At 70.3% G+C, this 20,269-nt stretch overlaps 1 protein-coding gene across 2 annotated transcripts; it reads left to right on the top strand.

Moving 5' to 3' along the window:
* Positions 1-266: 266 nt before the first annotated feature.
* On the top strand, positions 267-13,675 carry OS9 (OS9 endoplasmic reticulum lectin). 2 transcript variants are annotated; one of them, XM_054295208.1, is made up of 14 exons: positions 267-431; positions 3,655-3,825; positions 4,322-4,385; positions 4,472-4,548; positions 4,628-4,726; positions 5,982-6,183; positions 7,480-7,599; positions 7,703-7,788; positions 8,375-8,411; positions 9,376-9,464; positions 9,564-9,872; positions 10,905-11,292; positions 11,378-11,493; positions 13,349-13,675. In XM_054295208.1, exons 1-14 carry the CDS (start codon positions 267-269, stop codon positions 13,475-13,477), a joined length of 2,052 nt encoding a protein of 683 aa, XP_054151183.1. In that variant the 3' UTR covers positions 13,478-13,675. The 2 variants fall into 2 exon arrangements, with proteins under 2 accessions (XP_054151183.1, XP_054151184.1); XM_054295209.1 differs by having other exon boundaries at positions 13,355-13,675.
* Positions 13,676-20,269: the final 6,594 nt, after the last annotated feature.

Here is a 20,269-nt window from a genome sequence, read left to right on the forward strand (position 1 = left end):
CCTTACGTCATCGCGGCCGGCCGCGCCCCGCCTCGCCATTGGCTGCCGCCCGCGCGGGCTCCGGCCAATCGCCGCTGGCCGCGGCTTCGCAACCGCCTCGCCCCCGCGGCCTCACAACGGGTGGCGTCATCCCCGCCCGCTGACCAATCAAAGTCGCGCTTCTCTTTGACAGGCAGGTATTCAGACCAATCGCGACCCGGAGCAGCGGGGCCGGGGCGGGCGCGAGGAGGTGCGGGCGGAAGCGGAAGCGGCGGCGGCGGGGGAAGATGGCGGCGCGGCGGGGCCCGGGGCCGGTGGCGGCGCTGGCGCTGCTGGCGCTGCTCGGCCCGGGGTGGCCCCTCCGCGGGGCCCGGGCCGCGCTCAACCTGCAGGAGCTCAGCGAGCTCAAGTACGGCCTCGAGATCCTGGCCGAGCCCGTCCTGGCCGGGCAGGTGCGCCGCGGTACCGGGGCCAACGGCTGGGGGAGGGGGAGGCGGGCGGCGTCCGGGGGGCTGTACCGGGAGCGGCGGACCGGCCATGGGGCTGCCGAGGAGCGGGGCACCGGCTGCGGGTCAGGAGGGCCGCCCGCGGGGGGGGGGGTTACGGGGACCGGGAGCACCTGTCCGGGGGCGGAGCGGGGCGGGGCTCCGGGCTGGGGTGAACCGGGGCCGGGGCATCGTTCAGGGGGTGAACCGCGCCCGGGGCACCGGTCTGAGGCTGTACCGAGACCGGGGGAACTGCTCAGGGGCTGAGCCGAGCCCGGGATACCGGCTAGGGCTGAACCGGGCGCCCCAGTCCGGGGCTGAACCGGGGCCGGGGCACTGCTCAAGGCTGTACCGGGCCCGGGGCTCCGGTCAGCGCTGTACCGGGCCCGTGCCCCCGGCTGAGCTCCTCACCGTGGCTCGTTCCGGGGTTCGCGGCAGCCGCCGGGCAGTGGAACACGGCCGGGGGTCTCTGCAGGGGCCGGGAGCGCCCGTTCGGGGCGGGAACGGGGCCGGGGGCACCGGGCCGAGGTCGGAGATGTCCCGGGCTGGGCTCGGGGTCCCGGACAGGGACGGGGAATAGCGGCTCCCGGGGCTCGGGCGGGGCTCGGGGACACCGGGCGGGGCTCGGGATCCCGGGCTGGGGTCCCGGGCCAGGGCTCAGCGGCTCCGGGGGCTCGGGATCCCGGGCAGGGTTCCTGGGCCGGGGCTCCGCGGCTCCCGGGGCTCAGGGTCCCGTGTAGGGGCTCGGCTCAGCCGGGGCTCATGGATCCCGGTGTCCCGGGAGGGGTTCCCGGTCGGTCCCGGGGGTTCCCGGTCTGTCCCGGTGTCCCAGGGGGGTTCCCGGTCAGTCCCGGTGTCCCGGGGGGGGTTCCCGGTCTGTCCCGGTCAGTCCCGGTGTCCCGGTCTGTCCCGGTGTCCCGGTCAGTCCCGGTGTCCCGGGGGGGGTTCCCGGTCTGTCCCGGTGTCCCGGTCAGTCCCGGTGTCCCGGGGGGGGGTTCCCGGTCTGTCCCGGTGTCCCGGTCAGTCCCGGTGTCCCGGGGGGGGTTCCCGGTCTGTCCCGGTGTCCCGGTCAGTCCCGGTGTCCCGGGGGGGGTTCCCGGTCTGTCCCGGTGTCCCGGTCTGTCCCGGTGTCCCGGGGGGGGGTTCCCGGTCAATCCCGGTGTCCCGGGGGGGGGTTCCCGGTCAGTCCCGGTGTCCCGGTCTGTCCGTACCTGCGCTGTGCGGAGCCGCTCCGTGCCGGGGGTGGGGGGGATGGGTTCCGTTTCTGCCCCGGTGCCGCCCGCGCACGTTCCGGATGTGCGGGGGGGGCAGGGCCGGACCGGGGGTTTCACTTTTCGGTTCCCCAATCCGGGCCGGTCACACCCGCTGTCTCCGTTTGTCCCGGTTTGTCCCCGTTTGTCCCGGGACGGCCCCGGGGCTCCTCCGGCTGGTTTGGGGGGGTCCAGAGGGTTTGGGGGGGTCCCGAGCCCCGTCCTGTGCCCCCCCCCCCCGGGGGACAGGAACAGGGCGGGGCCGGATGCGGCTGTTTTGGCGGGAAGGGGGGGGGGGCTGGGGGGAACTGGGGTCACCGGGGGTGTCTGTGGGGTCACGGGGGGACTTTGGGGTCACTGGGGGGCTTTGGGGGCACTTTGGGTCTCTGGTTGAATCTGTGGGGTCACCAGGGGGGCTGCAGGGTCAATGGGGGTGTCTGGGTGAGCTTTGGGGTCCCTGGGCAGTCTGTGGGGTCATGGGGGGGCTTTGGGGTCACTGGGGTGTCTTTGGGGTCACTGGGGGGGCTTTAGGGTCACAGGGGTGTCTGTGGGGTCATGGGGGGGCTTTGGGGTCACTGGGGTGTCTTTGGGGTCATGGGGGGGCTTTGGGGTCACTGGGGGGGCTTTGGGGTCACAGGTGTGTCTGTGGGGTCATGGGGGGGCTTTGGGGTCACAGGGGTGTCTTTGGGGTCGCTGGGGTGTCTGTGGGGCCTCTAGGGGACTTTGGGGTCTCTGTGGGGTCACCACGGGGGCTTTAGGGTCAGTGAGGGACTCTTGGGGTCACTGGGGGGCTTTGGGGTCACTGGGGTGGCTGTAGGGTCACCGGGGGGATTTGGGGGCGCTTTGGGTCTCCGGTTGAATCTATGGGGTCACCAGGGGGGCTGCAGGGTCAATGGGGGTGTCTTGGGGTCTCTGGGCGAGCTTTGGGGTCCCTGGGCAGTCTGTGGGGTCATGGGGGTGCTGCAGGGTCACAGGAGGAGTCTGTGGGGTCACAGGGGGAGTCCGTGGGGTTCCTGGGGGGCTTTGGGGTCACTGGGGGGCTCTGGGGTCACTGAGGGGGTCTGTGGGGTGTCTGGGTGGGCTTTGGGGTCTCTGTGGGGTCACTGGGGGGCTGCAGGGTCTCGGGGGGCTTTGGGGTCTCTGTGGGGTCACCAGGGGGGCTTTGGGGTCAGTGAGGGACTCTTGGGGTCACTGGGGGGGTTTGGGGTCCTTGGGGGAGTCTGTGGGGTCACTGGGGGGCTTTGGGGTCTCTCTGGGGCCGTGGGATCACGGGGGGAATCTGGAGGTGTCTCTGGGGTCTGGGGGTGTCTCTGGGGTCTGGGGGTGTCTGTGGGGTCCTGGGGTGTTTATGGGGTGTCTGTGGGATTATGGGGGTGTCTGTGGGGTTTTTAGGGGTGTCTGTGGGTTCTGGGGGTGTCTGTGGGATCTCAGGGTGTCTGTGGGGTCCCGGGGGTGTCTGTGGGGTCCTGGGGGTGTCTGGGGGTGTCTGTGGGGTGCCGGGGGTGTCTGTGGGTTCTGGGGGTGTCTGTGGGGTCCTCAGAGGGGCCTCCCCAAGGGGGGCAGAGCCCCAGAGCCCCGGGGGGTGTTTAGGGGTGCCAGGGGGTGCCTGGGGGTATTTAGGGGTGCCAGGTGGGGCTGTTTGGGGATGCCAGGGGGGCAGAGCCCTGGGGGGTGTTTAGGGGTGCCAGGGGATACTGGAGGGTGTTTGGAGGTGCCAGGACGCTCATTATGGGGGTGCCAGGGGATGTTTAGGGGGGCTCTTTAGGGGTGCCGGGGCCCTGGGGTGCCAGGGGACTCTTTAGGGGTGCCAGGAGGTGTTTTGGGGTGCCAGGGGGAGCTCTGTGGAGGCTCTTTAGGGGTGCCAGGGTCTGTTCAAGGGTGCCATGCCCTGACCCTGTGCCCCCGTGCCCTGACGCGGTGCCCCCGTGCCCCCCGTGCAGCGGCAGGACGTGGTGACGGTGGCATCGCGGTTCAAGCAGCTCTACGAGTGCCACCTGCCCCCCGCGGCCGTGGCACCGCCCCCGGGACCCCCCCGGGACCCCCGCGGGTACAACGGCTCCGGCGTGGCAGAGCTGCTGCGGCCCATGGGCACCGCGCCCTGCCTGCTCAAGGTGGGCATCGAAGGGGCATGGGGAGTGATGGGGGGCATGGGCACCGCGCCCTGCCTGCTCAAGGTGGGCATCAATGGGGGCATGGGGGGCATGGGGAGTGCTGGGGACCATGGGCACCGCGTCCTGCCTGGGCAAGGTGGGCATCATGGGGCATGGGGGGCATGGGCACTGCCCTGTGCCTGGTCAAGGTGGGCATCAATGGGGGCATGGGGGGCATGGGCACCGCACCCTGCCTGGTCAAGGTGGGCATCGAAGGGGCATGGGGAGTGATGGGGGCCATGGGCACTGTGCCGTGCCTGGTCAAGGTGGGCATCAGGGGGGCATGGGGGAGGGTACAGTGCCCTGCCTGCTCAAGGTGGGCATCAGGGGGGCATGGTGCCCTGCCTGCTCAAGGTGTGCATGGGAGGGACGCAGGGGGTGCCAGGGGGGCACGGGTGGTGCTGGGAGGTGCCAGGGGGGCACGCCATGCCCACCCTCACCCCGTGCCCCCTCGCAGACTAAGGACTGGTGGACGTACGAGTTCTGCTACGGGCGCCACATCCAGCAGTACCACCTGGAAGGTGACGCCGGGCACGGGGCGGGCACGGGGCGGGCCCGAGGACCCCTCCCCCCCTCACCGTGTGCCCGCCGTGTGCCCACCCTGCAGAGTCTGAGATCAAGGGCGACGTGCTGGTGCTGGGCTATTACCAGTCTGCCTTCGACTGGCACGACGAGGCTGCCAAGGTGGGTGTGCCCCCCGCCCTGGGCACGGCAGTGTTCTGTGCCCACCCGTGCCCACCCTGTGCCCACCCGTGCCCTGCAGGCCTCCCAGCAGCACCAGCTGCGGCGCTACCACAGCCAGAGCTACGGCAACGGCTCCCGCTGCGACCTGACCGGGCGTGCCCGCGAGGCCGAGGTCCGGGTAAGGCTGGCACGGGGGGCACGGGGGGCGCTGAGGAGCGCCCTGGGCGCCGGGGGGGCACGGCACCCTGCCTGAGCAAGGTGGGCACTGGGGGTGCCAGAGGGCATGAGGGGCACAGGGGGTGCCAGGGGGGCACAGCACCAGACCTGAGCAAGGTGGGCGTGGGGGCACAGGAGGAGCACAGCACCCTGCCTGAGCAAGGTGGGCGCTGGGGGTGCCAGGGGGCATTGGGGGCATGGAGGGCACAGCACCCTGCCTGAGCAAGGTGGGCAGCATGGGGGGCACTGAGGGCCATGGGGGGCACTGAGGGGGGCACTGAGGAGCACCTTGGGCGCTGGGGGGGCACAGCACCCTGCCTGAGCAAGGTGGGCATGGGGGCACAGGTGGGGTGGAGGGCACAGGGGGGGCACCATGCCCTGCATGATCAAATGGGCATGGGGGGCACAGGGGGGCACAGCACCCTGCCTGATCCAGGTGGGTATGGGGGGCATAGGAGGGTGCCCGGAGGCATGGAGGGCACAGGACCCTGCCTGAGTAAGGTGGGCATGGGGGCACAGAGGGTATGGAGGGCACAGGGGGGGCACCATGCCCTGCCTGATCAAGATGGGCGTGGGGGGGTGCCAGAGGGCATGGGGGGCACAGGGGGTGCCAGGGAGCACAGCACCAGGCCTGGGCATGGGGGGCATAGGGGGGGTGCCAGGGGGGGCACAGCACCCTGCCTGATCCAGGTGGGCACCGGGGCTGCCAGGGGGCATGGGGGGTATGGGGGGCACAGCACCCTGCCTGAGCATGGGGGGCACTGAGGGGCACTGGGGGCACTGAGGGGCACTGAGGAGCACCCTGGGCATGGCAGGCCCTCACCCTGGATGTGCCCACCGTTCCTGTGCGAGGAGGGCACTGAGGGGCACAGAGGGGCACCCTGGGCACGGCAGGCCCTCACTGGCACCGTGCCCACAGTTGCTGTGCGAGGAGGGGACAGGGGGCACTGAGGGGCACAGGGGAAAACTGAGGGGCACGGGGGGCACTGAGGAGCACCCTGGGCACGGCAGGCCCTCACCAAGGCCGTGCCCGCAGTTCCTGTGCGAGGAGGGCACTGAGGGGCACTGAAGGGGGCACTGAGGGGCACCCTGGGCACGGCAGGCCCTCACCAGGCCGTGCCCGCAGTTCCTGTGCGAGGAGGGCACTGAGGGGCACTGAAGGGGGCACTGAGGGGCACCCTGGGCACGGCAGGCCCTCACTGGCACCGTGCCCGCAGTTCCTGTGCGAGGAGGGCACGGGCGATTACATTGCCCGCGTGGACGAGCCGCAGTCGTGCCAGTACGTGCTGACCGTGCACACCACGCGCATCTGCCACCACCCCTTCCTGCGCCCGGCCCCGGCGCTGGCACCGCTGCCCATCCGCTGCCAGCCCGCGCTCTCGCCCGCCCAGTACGTGCAGTACGTGCGTGCCCAAGTCTGTGAGTACCGGGGGGCACGGGGAGCGGGCGTGGGGCTGGGGCTGCCCGCCCTGGGGCTGGCACTGAGCCCGGCTGCGGGGCTGGCACTGCCCCCCCAGCCTGGGGCTGGCACCTTCATCCTGGGGCTGGCACTGCCCCCCCAGCCTGGGGCTGGCACCTTCATCCTAGAGATGGCACTGTCACCCCAGCCTAGAGGTGGCACTGTCACCCCAGCTTGGGGCTGGCACTGTCCTCTCCAGCCTGGGGCTGGCACTGTCATCCCAGCCTAGAGGTGGCACTGTCCCTTCCAGTCTAGAGCTGGCACTGTCCCCTCCATCCTGGGACTGGCCTTGTCTCCTCCAGTCTGGCACTGTCCCCTCCATTCTGGAGTTGGCCCTGTCCTCTTAGCCTGGGACTGGCACTGTCCTTTCCAGCCTGGCACTGTTTCCTCTGTGCCAGGGCTGCCCTGGTCCCTGCAGTGTGGGGCTGTCCCTGTCCCTGTGTCCCCAGCTGTCCCTTGTCCCCAGCTGTCCCCAGCTGTCCCCAGCTGTCCCCAGCTGTCCCTGTGTCCCCAGCTGTCCCCGTGTCCCCAGCTGTCCCCAGCTGTCCCCAGCTGTCCCCAGCTGTCCCTGTGTCCCCAGCTGTCCCCGTGTCCCCAGCTGTCCCCAGCTGTCCCTGTGTCCCCAGCTGTCCCCAGCTGTCCCCGTGTCCCCAGCTGTCCCCAGCTGTCCCCAGCTGTCCCTGTGTCCCCAGCTGTCCCCATGTCCCCAGCTGTCCCCAGCTGTCCCTGTGTCCCCAGCTGTCCCCAGCTGTCCCCAGCTGTCCCCGTGTCCCCAGCTGTCCCCAGCTGTCCGTGTGTCCCCAGCTGTCCCCGTGTCCCCAGCTGTCCCTGTGTCCCCAGCTGTCCCCAGCTGTCCCTTGTCCCCAGCTGTCCCTGTGTCCCCAGCTGTCACCCAGCTGTCACCCAGCTGTCCCCGTGTCCCCAGCTGTCCCCAGCTGTCCCCAGCTGTCCCTGTGTCCCCAGCTGTCCCCGTGTCCCCAGCTGTCCCCAGCTGTCCCCAGCTGTCCCTGTGTCCCCAGCTGTCCCCATGTCCCCAGCTGTCCCCAGCTGTCCCTGTGTCCCCAGCTGTCCCCAGCTGTCCCCAGCTGTCCGTGTGTCCCCAGCTGTCCCTGTGTCCCCAGCTGTCCCTGTGTCCCCAGCTGTCCCCAGCTGTCCCTTGTCCCCAGCTGTCCCTGTGTCCCCAGCTGTCCCCAGCTGTCCCTTGTCCCCAGCTGTCCCTGTGTCCCCAGCTGTCCCCAGCTGTCCCTTGTCCCCAGCTGTCACCCAGCACAAGGTCGAGCAGATCTCGCAGGAGCTGCGCTCTCTGGACTCGCGGCTCTGGAGTGACAGGGACAGCGAGGTGCCACCCCCAGGGGCACCCAGGGACACCCACGAGGGTACGGCCCTGTCCCCTCCCCGCCGTGACAGCGCTGCCGCTGTCCCCTCTGCCCCTGGGACCCCCCTGTGCCAGCCGTGCCAGCCCTGTCCCCTCTGTGCCAGGCACCCAGGCAGAGCCAGCGCAGGATGTGCCAGCCGGGGAGCAGGAGGTGCCAGCCAGTGCCAGTGCCCAGCGGGACAGCGCCAGGGTGAGTGCCAGTGGCCTTGGGGACATCCTGGTGTCACTTTGGGGTCTGTGCCCTGCTCCAGTGGCCTTGGGGACATCCTGGTGTCACTTTGGGGTCTGTGCCCTGCTCCAGTGGCCTTGGGGACATCCTGGTGTCACTTTGGGGTCTGTGCCCTGCTCCAGTGGCCTTGGGGACACTCTGGTGTCACTTTGGGGTCTGTGCCCTGCTCCAGTGGCCTTGGGGACACTCTGGTGTCACTTTGGGGGGTTTGTGCCGTGCTCCAGTGGCCTTGGGGACACTCTGGTGTCACTTTGGGGGTTGTGCCCTGCTCCAGTGGCCTTGGGGACACTCTGGTGTCACTTTGGGGGTTGTGCCCTGCTCCAGTGGCCCTGGGGACACTCTGGTGTCACTCTGGGGGTTGTGCCCTGCTCCAGTGGCCTTGGGGACACTCTGGTGTCACTTTGGGGGGGTTGTGCCCTGCTCCAGTGGCCTTGGGGACATCCTGGTGTCACTTTGGGGGTTGTGCCCTGCTCCAGTGGCCTTGGGGACACTCTGGTGTCACTTTGGGGGGTTGTGCCCTGCTCCATGCCCGGTGCCCTCCCTGCAGGAGCCGTCCCCGAGGGCAGCCGGTGGTCGGGCAGCTGGTGAGTCCTGGGTGTCCTCCCTGTGCCACCTCCGTGCCACCCCTGTGTCCCCCGTGTCACTTCCATGCCCACCTTGTGTTCCCTGTGTCACCTCTGTGCCCACCCTGTGTCCCCCATGTCACCTCTACCCTGTCACCCCCATGTCCCCTCCATGCCCACCCCGTCACCCCCATGCCCACCCCATGTCCCCGCATCACCTCCATGCCCACCCTGTGTCTCCCATGCCCCACTGTGTCCCCTGTGTCACCCCCATGCCCTCATGCCACCCCCCATGCCCACCTCGTGTCCCCCGTGTCACCCCCATGCCCACCACATGCCCCCATGTCACCCCCATGCCCCCCCATCACCTCCATGCCCCCTCCATGCCCTCTTGTGTCCCTGATGCCCACCCCATGCCCCCGTGTCCCCTGTGTCACCCCCCATGCCCTCATGCCACCCCCATGCCCACCTTGTGTCCCCCGTGTCACCCCCATGCCCCCCGGTGCACCCCCTGTGCCCCCTGGCACTGCCATCCCTGATGCCCACCCCGTGCCCCCCCATGCCCACCCTGTGCCCCCCATGCCCCTGGTGCCCCCTGGCACTGCCACCCCCTTGCCCACCCCGTGTCCCCTGTGTCCCCCATACCCCCCCATGCCCCCGGTGCCCCCCTGGCAGTGCCACCCCCGTTGCCCTCCCCATGTCTCCTATGTCACTCCCATGCCATGTCCCCCATGGCCCCCTGTGCCCCCCTGGCACTGCCATCCCCGTTGCCCACCCCATGCCCCCTGTGCCCCCCATGCCCCCCTGTGTCCCCCATGCCCCCGGTGCCCCTCTGGCACTGCCCCCCCCCGTTGCCCACCCCACGTCCCCTGTGTCCCCCCATGCCCCCGGTGCCCCTCTGGCACTGCCATCCCCGTTGCCCACCCCGTGCCCCCCATGCCCCCGGTGCCCCCCTGGCACTGCCACCCCCGTTGCCCCCTGGCAGACCCCCGCAGGAGGATCCACTTCAAGGTGATCCGCAGCCCCGGGGACCTGCTGCAGTTCCTCGAGGAGCTCAAGGAGAGCACCAGGAAGGTGGGCACCCCCCCGTGCCCATGCCCGGGCACCCCCCCGTGCCCATGCCCGTGCCCCCCCGTGCCTCAGTTTCCCCCTGAGCCCCTCCCGCTGCCCCAGGCCAGGGAGAAGGCGCGCGAGGAGGAGGAGGAGGAGGAGGAGAAGGAGGAGGAAGCAGCCAAGGCTGCCCCGGCCGGGCCGGGCCCTGCAGAGCCCCCCGGCCCCGAGGCCCCGCCCGGCCCCGAGGCCCCCGCGGGGCAGGAGGAGGAGGAGGAGGAGGAGGCTGAGGATGAAGATGAGGAGGAGGAGGAGGAGGAGGCGGGGCCGCTGCTGGCGGGGCTGGAGCTGCTGCCGCGGGAGCAGGTGGCGAGGCTCAAGGAGGAGGTGAAGAACCAGATGGAGCAGGAGTTCGACAGCATCATCAGCGAGGTGGGGACCCCCAGGGGCTGGCACCCCCACTGGGGACCCCCCTGAGGGGCTGGGACTCCCATTGGGGCTGGGACCCCTCTGGCTGGGCTGGGACCCCCACTGGGGACCCCCCTGAGGGGCTGGGACCCCCCACTGGGGCTGGGACTCCCATTGGAGACCACCTGAGGGGCTGGGACCCCCACTGGGGACCCCCTGAGGGGGTGGGATCCCCCTGATGGGGCTGGGACCCCTACAGGGTACTGGGACCCCCCACAGGGGCACTGGGACCCCCACTGGGGACCCCCTGAGGGGCTGGGACCCCCTGAGGGGCTGGGCCCCCATTGGGGACCCCCACAGGGGCACTGGGACCCCCCACAGGGACACTAAGACCCCCCCCTGGCTGGGCTGGGACCCCCAGAGGGGCAATAGGACCCTCACAGTAGCACTGGGACCCCCCTGACTGGGTTGGGATCCCCACAGTGGCCCTGGGACCCCTCTCACTGTGCTGGGACCCCCACAGGGACACTGGGGCCCCCATTGGGGACCCCCACAGGGGTACTGGGACCCCCTGGCCAAGCTGGGCCCACCCAGGCTGCACTGGGGGAGCCCCAGCGGGGTTGGCTGCCTCCCCCCCCCCCCCCCAAAATGGGGATCCCCTCATTGCTGTGGGGCCACCCTGTCCACACCAGGGACCCCCTGATTGCACTGGGGACCCCCTGGTTGGGCTGAGGAGCCCCTGGGAGGGTTGAGACCCCCCTGACTGGGCTGGGGACCCCCTGGGAGATTTGGGGACCCCCTGGGAGGGTTGGGACTCCCCTGACTGTATTGGGGACCCCCTGACTGCACTGAGACTCCCCTGGCTGGGCTGGGGACCCCATGACTGCACGGGGAGGCCCTGGGAGGGCTGAGGACCCCCGGGTTGGGCTGGGGACCCTATGGTGTGGCCAGGGGTGCCCAGCAGAGCTGGGGACAGCCCGGGGACAGCCCGTGTGGCCCCGCTGCTCCGGTCCGTGCTGGCCCGGCCCGAACCGGCCCCGAACGCTCCCGGTGCAGGTGGAGGAGGAGCTGGAGACCGAGGGGCTCAAGGGCGAGTTCGACCGGAGCCGCGCCACGCGGACCCTGGCGAGCACCCTGAGCCGCCTGATGGAGCGGCTGGAGCGGCCCGAGCCCCGCCGCGACCCCGCCGGGGCCCGCGGGGAGGAAGAGGAGGAGCGGGAGGAAGAGGAGGAGGAGGGAGCCGCGAGGAAGGGCAGCGGCCCCCGGCCGGCCAAGGACGGGCGCGTGCGGGTGCGGATGGGCAGGGCCGGGGGGAGCCGGGACGCCCCCAAAGATGCGGAACCCCCCCGGGACAAGCAGGAGCCCCCCCGGGACAAGCAGAGCCCCCCGCAGGGGGAGAGCGAGGTGCGGGAGCTGCTGGCCAAGGAGGGGCTGCGCGCTGAAGGTACGAGAGGGGCTCCGGCCGGGGGTGGGGGCACGGGGAGAGCCCCAAATGAACCCCCCCGGACCCCCCCCCCTCCCCCCGGCAGGGAAAATCGAGATCAAGATCGTGACGGCGGCGGCGGGGGGCGAGGAGGAGGAGGGGGCGCAGTGGCTGTCGGAGGAGGATTCGCGGAGCCTCAAGGAGATTTTCCTCAGCATCCTGGTGCGGGGGGGCGGGGAGGGGCGGGGGAGGGGTTCCATGGGGTGGGGGAGGGGTTCTGAGGGAGGGGGCACAGCTGAGGGTGGGCAGGAGGGGAATTTGTGGTGTTGGGGGAAAGCAGGGACACGGCTGAGGTGGGGGAAACTGAGGCACGGCAGGGCTGAGGAACAGGGGGAAACTGAGGCACGGGGGGACACATTGAGGTGGAGAGGGTGGGGGCAGGACACAGGTGGGGGTGGCAGTGAGGTGAGGAGGGCACTAAGGTGAAGGGGGAGTGACGGGGGGGGCACAGAAATGAAGGGGAGCAATGAAGTGGGGGTGGCACTGAGGTCGAGAGGGGCACAGAGGGGTGGGCACTGAGGTGTAGGGGGGCACTGAAGTGAAGGGGGGGGTACTGAGATGAGGTGGGCACTGAGATTGGGGGGCACTGAGGTGAAGGGGGAGGCAATAAGGTCGGGGGGGCACTGAGATTGGGGGGCACTGAGGTGGGGGGGGAATTGATTTGCCCCCCTCTCCCCCAGGTGCAGGGCACAGAGGTCAGGGCGGGCACTGAGGTGGGGTGGGCACAGAGAGGAGGGAGGAAGAGATGTGCAGTGGGCACTGCTTGAAGGAGGGGCCACAGAGGTGAGGTGGGCACTGAGGTCAGGGTGGGCACTGAGGTGAAGGCCGGGGCACAGAGGTGAGGTGTGCACAGATGTCAGGTGGGCACAGATTTCCCCCCTCCCCAGGTGCAGGGCACGGAGATCAGGTGGGCACTGAGGTGAAGGGAGGGGCACAGATGTCAGGTGGGCACTGAAATCAGGTGGGCACTGATTTCCCTCTTTCCCTCAGGTGCAAGGCACTGAGGTCAGGGGGGGCACTGAGATGAGAGAGGCACTGAGATCAGGGTGGGCACAGATGCCAGGTGGGCACTGATTCCCCCTTTGCCCCAGGTGCAGGGCACAGAGGTGAGGTGGGCACAGAGGTGACAGGGGGCACAGATGTCAGTGGGCACAGCTGGGCACTGATTGCCCCTTTGCCCCAGGTGCAGGGCACGGAGGTGAGGTAGGCACTGAGATCAGGTGGGCACAGAGGTGAGGTGGGCACAGAGGTCCGAGTGGGCACAGATGTCTGTGGGCACTGAGGGGATTGGAGTGGGCACAGATGCCAGGTGGGCACTGATTTGCCCCTTTACCCCAGGTGCAGGGCACGGAGGTGAGGTGGGCACAGAGGTGATGGGGGACACAGATGTCAGTGGGCACGGCTGGGCACTGATTCCCCCTTTGCCCAGGTGCAGGGCGCAGAGATGAGGGGGGCACAGAGGTAAAGAGGGTGAGCACAGATGCCAGGTGGGCACAGATGCCAGGTGGGCACTGATTCCACCTTTGCCCCAGGTGCAGGCCACAGAGGTGAGGTGGGCACAGAGGTGACAGGGGGCACAGATATCAGTGGGCACAGGTGGGCACTGATTCCCCCTTTGCCCCAGGTGCAGGGCACGGAGGTGAGGTGGGCACAGAGGTGACAGGGGGCACAGATATCAGTGGGCACAGGTGGGCACTGATTCCCCCTTTGCCCCAGGTGCAGGGCACGGAGGTGAGGTGGGCACTGAGATCAGGTGGGCACAGAGGTGAGGTGGGCACAGATGTCAGGTGGGCACAGGTGGGCACTGATTCTCCCTCTCCCCAGGTGCAGGGGGCACAGAGGTAAAGAGGGTGGGCACAGAGGTCAGGTGGGCACAGATGCCAGCTGAGCACTGATTTCCCCTCTCCCCAGGTGCAGGGCGCAGAGATGAGGGGGGCACAGGGGTGACGGGACACAGATGTTGGTGGGCACAGATGTCGGTGGGCACAGCTGGGCACTGATTGCCCCTTTGCCCCAGGTGCAGGGCACGGAGGAGGCGCAGAAGGAGCGGCGCCGCCTGCAGGCCCTGCAGGACAATTACGGCTTCGTCTGGGGGGGCCGCCAGGAGCCCCCCCCGCCCCCCGACTCCGAGGACCAGGACTTCTGACCCCCCAAAAGCTGAGCCCTTAAATCCTGAACGACCCCCCCGCAATTGTGGCTTCATCCCTGCCCTGCCCTGGCACCGGGCACAGGGGGCACCCCAAGGACACCCCGGGGGACCCTGCCCTGTTTGGGGGGACATCCCTGTGCCCCCCCAGGGGACACTGTGCTGTCACCGCGGGCATTTGTGACACGGATGAACCGGGGGGGGGGCAGGGGGGTTGGAGTGCCCTTGATTTTGGGGGGGGGTGGGGTTGTGTGTAATTAATTGGGGTAATTTTGGGGGGGTCCTGTTGCCGCTGGAGCCGTCGGTGCCGCCCCCCGGCCCGGGGGGGGTCTCTCTCTCATAATGAGATGTCGCATTCGCCCCCCGCCCCCCTTTTATCAATAAACCGAGGTCGCCCCGGGCCGTGTCCGTGTCCCCCCCCCCGGGCTGTGTCTGTGTCCCCCCCTGTCCCGGGGGTCTCCGTTCTTCCGCCCCCTCGCCCAAATCGCGGGAGGAGCGGGGCCATGGGGGCGGCAGCCAATCAGAATTAGGGCGGGGCCAGGAGGCTCGCCCGGCCTCGGCCAATGGGAGCGCGGGGGGCGGAGACAGCGGTGCCACCGGGACCCGGGAACGGACCGGGACCGCCGGGACCGCCCCTGCCTCGGGGACAGCGGGGACACCGGGACCCCCGGAGGGTCTGGGACCGCCCCAGCCCCCGGTGCACCCGGACGGACCGGGACCGCCCCAGCCTTGGGCACAGCGGTGCCCCGGGCACCACCGGAGCCCCCCGGATCCGCCGGTACCCCCGGGACCCAGCAGGGCCCCCAGACCAACCAGGACACAGGAATCGACCTTGGGACCCCCGGGCTGGGCGGGGACCCCCGAGCCGCGGCACCAGGTGAGGCCACAGCTGGCGCCCCCCGTTCCACAGCTCCCCCTGTTCCCCCTTACCTGAGAGCAGAGTTCAGTGTCAGCCCCCTGTCCCCATCTGGATTTGGGGTGCCCGGCGCGGGGTGGTGCCGTTACTGCCCCGTGGGTGTCACCGTGTCCGTGGGTGTCACCGTGTCCGTGGGTGTCACCCTGTCCGTGGGTGTCACTCTCCCTGTCCCCTCCGTGGCTCCTGTCCCCCTCCTCCCACGGGCTCCACCCCGGGGCTGCCCCACCCGTGGAAGCCGCAGCGCTGGGGGGTGACAGAGGGATCCCCAGTGCCCCCCCCCCAAGCACAAGGCAGGTGTCCCCACGCTGACGGGGGGGTTCCCACTGATCCCCCCAAGGTGTTCCCATGCTGATGGGGGGGGTCCCGATAACCCCCCCAGGTGTCGCCATGGTGACAAGAGATCCCCACTGACCCCCCCCCCCAAGTGTCCCCACGCTGACGGAGGGTCCCATGTCCCCCCCCCCCAGGTGTCCCCATGCTGCTCCTGGGCCTGCAGAGCCCCCGCCTGTCCTTCCCCGGGGGTCTCCTGGTGGGCTTCATCAGCACCTTCCTCCTCCTCCGCGGGCTCCTGCTGCCCCCCGCCGGTGCCCGCCCCCAGCCGGGACCCCCGGGTGCCCCATGGCCCCCCCGGGACCCCCCCGTACCCCGCGCTCTACGGCGCTGCCCCGTCGGACGCTGCAGGTGGGCACTGGGTGGCACAGGGAGCGGACACGGGGGAGGTGGGACTGGCAGGGGGATTTGGGGGGGCTTCGCCCTCTCTGCTCCGTGGGTTGGGGACAGTGGCAACGCCCTGAGAGTGACAGCTGAGGGAGCTGAGGGTGTTGGGGGAAAGCAGGGACACGGCTGAGGTGAGGGAAACTGAGGCAAGGCAGGGCTGGGGAGTGGGGGGGGGGGGGGGTCACTGAGGAACGGGGGAAACTGAGGCACGGCAGGGCTGGGCAATATGCCTGCCCCGCCAGCTCCGCGGGTTGGGGACAGTGACCTCGCCCTGACGGCGGCAGGGGACATCGCGGTCTCTGCTCCGCGGGTTGGGGACGGTGACAATGCCCTGGCAGCGGGCACACCGCTGTCTCTGTTCCGCGGGCTGGGGTCGGTGACAATGCCCTGGCAGCGGGCACATCGCGGTCTCTGCTCCGGGGATTGGGGACGGTGACAATGCCCTGGCAGCGGGCACATCGCGGTCTCTGCTCCGGGGATTGGGGACGGTGCCAATGCCCTGACAGCGGGCACATCGCGGTCTCTGCTCCGTGGGTTGGGGACGGTGACAATGCCCTGGCAGCGGGCACATCGCGGTCTCTGCCCCGGTCCCGCAGGCGAGGACGCGGCGGTGGCGCGGGCGCTGTTCCGGCGGGTGCGGGTGCTGTGCTGGGTGCTGACAGCGCCCCAAACCCTGGAGAGCCGAGCCCGCCACGTGCGGGACACCTGGGCGCGACACTGCAACGTGGCGCTGTTCGTCAGCTCCGAGCCCGCCCCGCAATTCCCCGCGCTGGGGCTGGGGGTGCCCGAGGGCCGGGGGCAGCTCTACCGCAAAACCGCCCGGGCCCTGCTCTTCGTGCACCGGCACCTCCGCGCCAGCGCCGAGTGGTTCCTCAAGGCCGACGACGACACCTTCGTGCTGCTGGACAACCTGCGCTGGCTGCTGGCGCCGCTCCCGCCGCAGCGGCCGCTCTACCTCGGCAAACGCTTCCGTCCCTTCGCCCGCCAGGGCTACATGAGCGGCGGGGCCGGCTACGTGCTCAGCCGGGGCGCTCTGAGCCGCCTGGCCCCCGCCCTGGCCCGCGGCTCCTGCGGCCGCGGCGGCCCCGAGGAGGACGTGGCGCTGGGCCGGTGCCTGGAGCGGCTCGGCGTGCCCGCGGGGGACTCGCGGGACACGCAGGGACGGGAAACCTTCCACCCCTTCCCGCCCGAGATCCACCTCACGCACCGCTTCGCCCGCGGCTTCTGGTACCCGCGCTACAGCTGGTACCCCGTGGTGGAGGTGGGTCACAGCCCGGCCCGGGTCGCTGGCACAGCCTGGCACAGCCTGGGCATCTGGAGGGGTGGTTGTGGTCCCCCACGAGTGGCTGTGCCCCCCAAGCACGGCCAGAACCCCCCATGTGTGCCCTCAGTAGCCGCTGTGTCCCTGAGAGTGGCACAGCTGTCCTCGGGTGGCATCTGTGCCCACCGTGCCTGGCTGTCCCACAGCCACAAACCCCTTGTGCGGCTCTGGTGTCCCCACCGTGCGTGGCCACCACCCCCCTGCGTGTCCCTGGCCACCTCCCATGGCCGTGACGCCCTCGAGGTGCAGCCAGAGCCACCTCCGTGTCCGGCTGGCATGTCGTGCCAGCATGGGGGGACCATGGCATCGCCCCCCACAGCCCTGTGAGGTCCCCGGCCATGCCAGGATGTCCCTGCACTGTGCAGCTGTGTGTGACCAATGTGTCCCCCACGTGTGACCACCGTGTCCCCCACGTGTGGCCACCGTGTCCCCCCTCACACGTGGCCACAGCTCCCCCAGTGTGACCCCGGTGGCCTTGGTGTCCCTGCCCAGCCATGACCCCCCTGCCATGGCCGTGGCCCCCAGCGTGTCCCCCCTCCTTGGGGCCCGAGCTCCATCCGCGGTGTCCCCGCTGTCACCAGTGTCCCCTCTGTCACCAATGTCCCCTCCGTGCTCCCGTGCCCTCTGTGCTGGCACTGCCCCCGCCCTGCTCAGTTCTGCACCCAGTGCCCCCTCCCCACCCTGCCCGTGCCACCAAGGGGTGTGAGGGGCTCTGGGTGCCCGGTGCCACCCCCTGTGTCCCCCCGTGTCCCCGCAGGGTCCGCAGTGCTGCTCGGACCTGGCCGTGTCCTTCCACTACGTGTCCGGGGAGGAGATGTACGAGCTCGAGTACCTGAGCCAGCGGCTGCGGCCCTACGGCTACAGAGCCCGCTACCGCCCCGGCCTGAGCCCCCCCGGGACCCCCAACGCCACCGGGACCCCCCTGAGCCCCCCCGGGACCCCCAACACCACCGGGACCCCCCTGAGCCCCCCCGGGACCCCCAACACCACCGGGACCCCCGGGACCCCCAAGGCCACCCGGAGCCAGCCGGGTCCCCAAGCCCGCAAAGCCCCCGAGCCGTACCGGATCCCCCCGCGCTGAAGTGGCCCCAAATTTGGGGTCCCCCCCCCCACCTCCATGGCCCCATTCCTGCCCCGGGACCCCAAATGCCCCGAGCCCCCCCCCCCCCCGCCGTGCCCTGAGCCCACCCCAGCGTGGCCCTAATGACGTCCTAATTAGCGGCTGTTAATGAGCTTTGCTCACGGGATTGGTGGCCCCGAGCCGGGGGTGCCGCGGGACGGGGCCTGGGGGGGATTTGGGGGCACCGGGGAGGGTCCGGAGGGGTCTGAGGAGGACACGGGGCTGGGGGAGGGGGGAAGGGTCCCATGGGGGGGGCTCTGGGTGATGGGACCCCGATAGGACCCAAGGAGGGGTCAGTGCCAGGCCCCGACGTGGGCAGCGTCCCCTCCTGTCCCTTCCCGTCCCCACCTCCCCGGCTGAGGTGGCCGTGCCCCCCCTCAGGATGACCCCCCATGGTGACAGTGACCCCCCCCAAGTCCGCGTTGCCCCCACGGACCCCCCCGAGTCCCTGGACTCCCCCAAGTGACCCCCCAGCTCCTGGGGGCGGCCAGAGCGGGAATTTGGGGGGTCGGGAGAGGGGACGGTGCCCCCCGAGCTGGGGCGTGAAGGAAGCTCCGTGTCTGGGGGAGCCGCCCCTCATTCCTGCTTGAGGACCCCAAATACCCTGAGACCACCCCCCCCGCCATCTCCCGCGCCCCCCAGGCCGACCCTCGCGGCCCCAATTAGCGGCTGTTAATGAGCTTTGCGGGGATGTGGTGGCCTTGATCCGGGGCGGGGGGGGGGCAAAGCGGGGCTGGGGGATTGAGGGGGGCCCGGGGGGTCTCAGTAGGACACAGAGCGGGGGGGGGGAGGGTCCCACTGTCAGGCTGGGGGGGGTGTGTGGGACCCCACGGTGGGGGGAGAGCCGGGGACAGACGGACAGGGGGACAGACAGACAGGGGACACGGTCGCAGCTGGGGACAAGGACGGGCCCTGCAGCTGTGACGGACAGCGGTGCTGGGGGGGGCAGGTGACGCCTCGGGGACCGTCCGGGGGTGACGGGAGCAGCGGCTGGGGACGAGGAGAGGACATTGGGGTGGGGGTTGCTCAAGGCTGGGGGGCGGTACAGGACGGGGTGGCCGATTTTGGTGTCCCCGTGTCCTATTTTGGTGTCTCGTATCCGGTTTTGGTGTCCCAGTGTCCGATTCTGGTGTCCGATTTTGGTGTCCCCGTGTCCGATTTTGGTGTCTCCATGCCCGATTTTGGTGTCTCCATGCCCGATTTTGGTGTCCCCGTATCCCATTTTGGTGTCCCTGTGTCCGATTTTGGTGTCCCCGTGTCCGATTTTGGTGTCCCCGTGTCCCATTTTGGTGTCCCCGCGTCCCTTTGTCCCCGCACAGCCCCCCCAGGTCCCCCCGTGTCCCCTCCCCATCTCCAGCGGCTGCAGCCGGGCGGGGTTGGCCCCACCCAGTCCCACCGACCACGCCCACACATGACCACGCCCCACGAAGCACCGCCCACCCATCAGGCAGCGCCCATGCGCTCGCAATCTTAGCCACGCCCACCTTATTTGCATACAGACCATGCCTACCTATCAAACCCCGCCCTTTCGGATTATAATATGTCGGTTGATCACGCCCCCTTATTTACCTACCGGCGATCGTACATCAAGTCACCGCCCTCGGGCCCCGCCCATCTCATTACTATGTAAGCCCCGCCCTAGATCAGATGACCACGCCCGCCGCAGGACGCCCACAGGCCCCGCCCCCGCCGCTCAGCTCCGGTCAGGGCGGGGGCGCCGGTGACGGGCGGGTCACGGGGCAGCGACCCCTCCCCAGTGCCCCCCGGTGTCCCCCAGTGCCCCCCAGTGCCCTCCAGTGCTCCCAGTGCCCCCTGGTGTCCCCCCCCGCCTCCCCCAGTGTCCCCTAGTGCTTCCAGTGGCCCCCCTCGGTGACCCTCGGTGTCCCCCCGCAGTGCCCCCAGTGCCCCCCAGTGCCTCCAGTGCCCGCAGTGTTCCCAGTGTCCAAAGGACCCCTCAGTGCCCCCCCAGTATCCCTCAGTGCTTCCAGTGCCCCCCAGTGCCTCCCAGTGCTCTGCTGTGCCCCCAGTGACCCTCCAGTGCCCCCCCAGTGCCCCCTCAGTGCTTCCAGTGCTCCTTGGTGTCCCCTTCGTGTCCCCCAGTGCCCTCCAGTGCTCCCAGTGTTCCCAGTGTCCCGGGGACTCCTCAGTGCCCCCCTAGCGCCCCCAGTGCCCTCCAGTGCCCCCCACTGTCCCCCCTCGTGTACCCCAATGCCCTCCAGTGCCCTCCAGTGCTCCCAGTGCCCCCCAGTGCCTCCCAATACTTCCCGTGCCCCCCAGTGCCCCCCAGTGCCCCCCCAGTGCCCCCCAGTGCCTTCCAGTGCCTCCCCAGCTGCGCACAGCGGCCGGACCCCCCCCGCCCTGTGACGCCCCTCACTGTCACCCACCCCCTGTCACTGTGTGCCACCCCCCGTGATGCCCCTACCTCGGGTCATTCCTGCCCCCAGGTGCCACCTGTGTCACCCACTCTGTGTGCCCGCCGCTCTGTCACCCATTCCCGGTGTGACCGTGTCACTCACCCGCCGCGCGCAGTGTCCCCTGTGCCCTCCATGTCCCCTAGGGCCCCCCCGTGTCCCCTGTGCCCTCCATGTCCCCTAGGGCCCCCCCGTGTCCCCAGTGCCCTCCATGTCCTCTAGGGCCCCCCCGTGTCCCCTGTGCCCTCCATGTCCGCTATGCTCCCCCGTGTCCCCTGTGCCCTCCATGTCCCCTGTGCCCCCTCCA

Source organism: Melozone crissalis, unplaced genomic scaffold, assembly GCF_028551555.1.
Source record: "Melozone crissalis strain CALT ecotype California unplaced genomic scaffold, PUWL_Pcris_2 ptg000537l_1, whole genome shotgun sequence".
NCBI classification, from domain to species: Eukaryota; Metazoa; Chordata; class Aves; order Passeriformes; family Passerellidae; genus Melozone; species Melozone crissalis.

Bases quoted from the DNA above. Each gene is read 5' to 3' on its own strand.
- OS9 (XM_054295208.1), top strand. From the start codon at position 267: ATGGCGGCGCGGCGGGGCCCGGGGCCGGTGGCGGCGCTGGCGCTGCTG. The intron at 4,386-4,471 runs GTGACGCCGGGC...CCCACCCTGCAG, and splicing joins CCAGCAGTACCACCTGGAAG to AGTCTGAGATCAAGGGCGAC. The intron at 11,494-13,348 runs GTGCGGGGGGGC...CCTTTGCCCCAG, and splicing joins AGATTTTCCTCAGCATCCTG to GTGCAGGGCACGGAGGAGGC.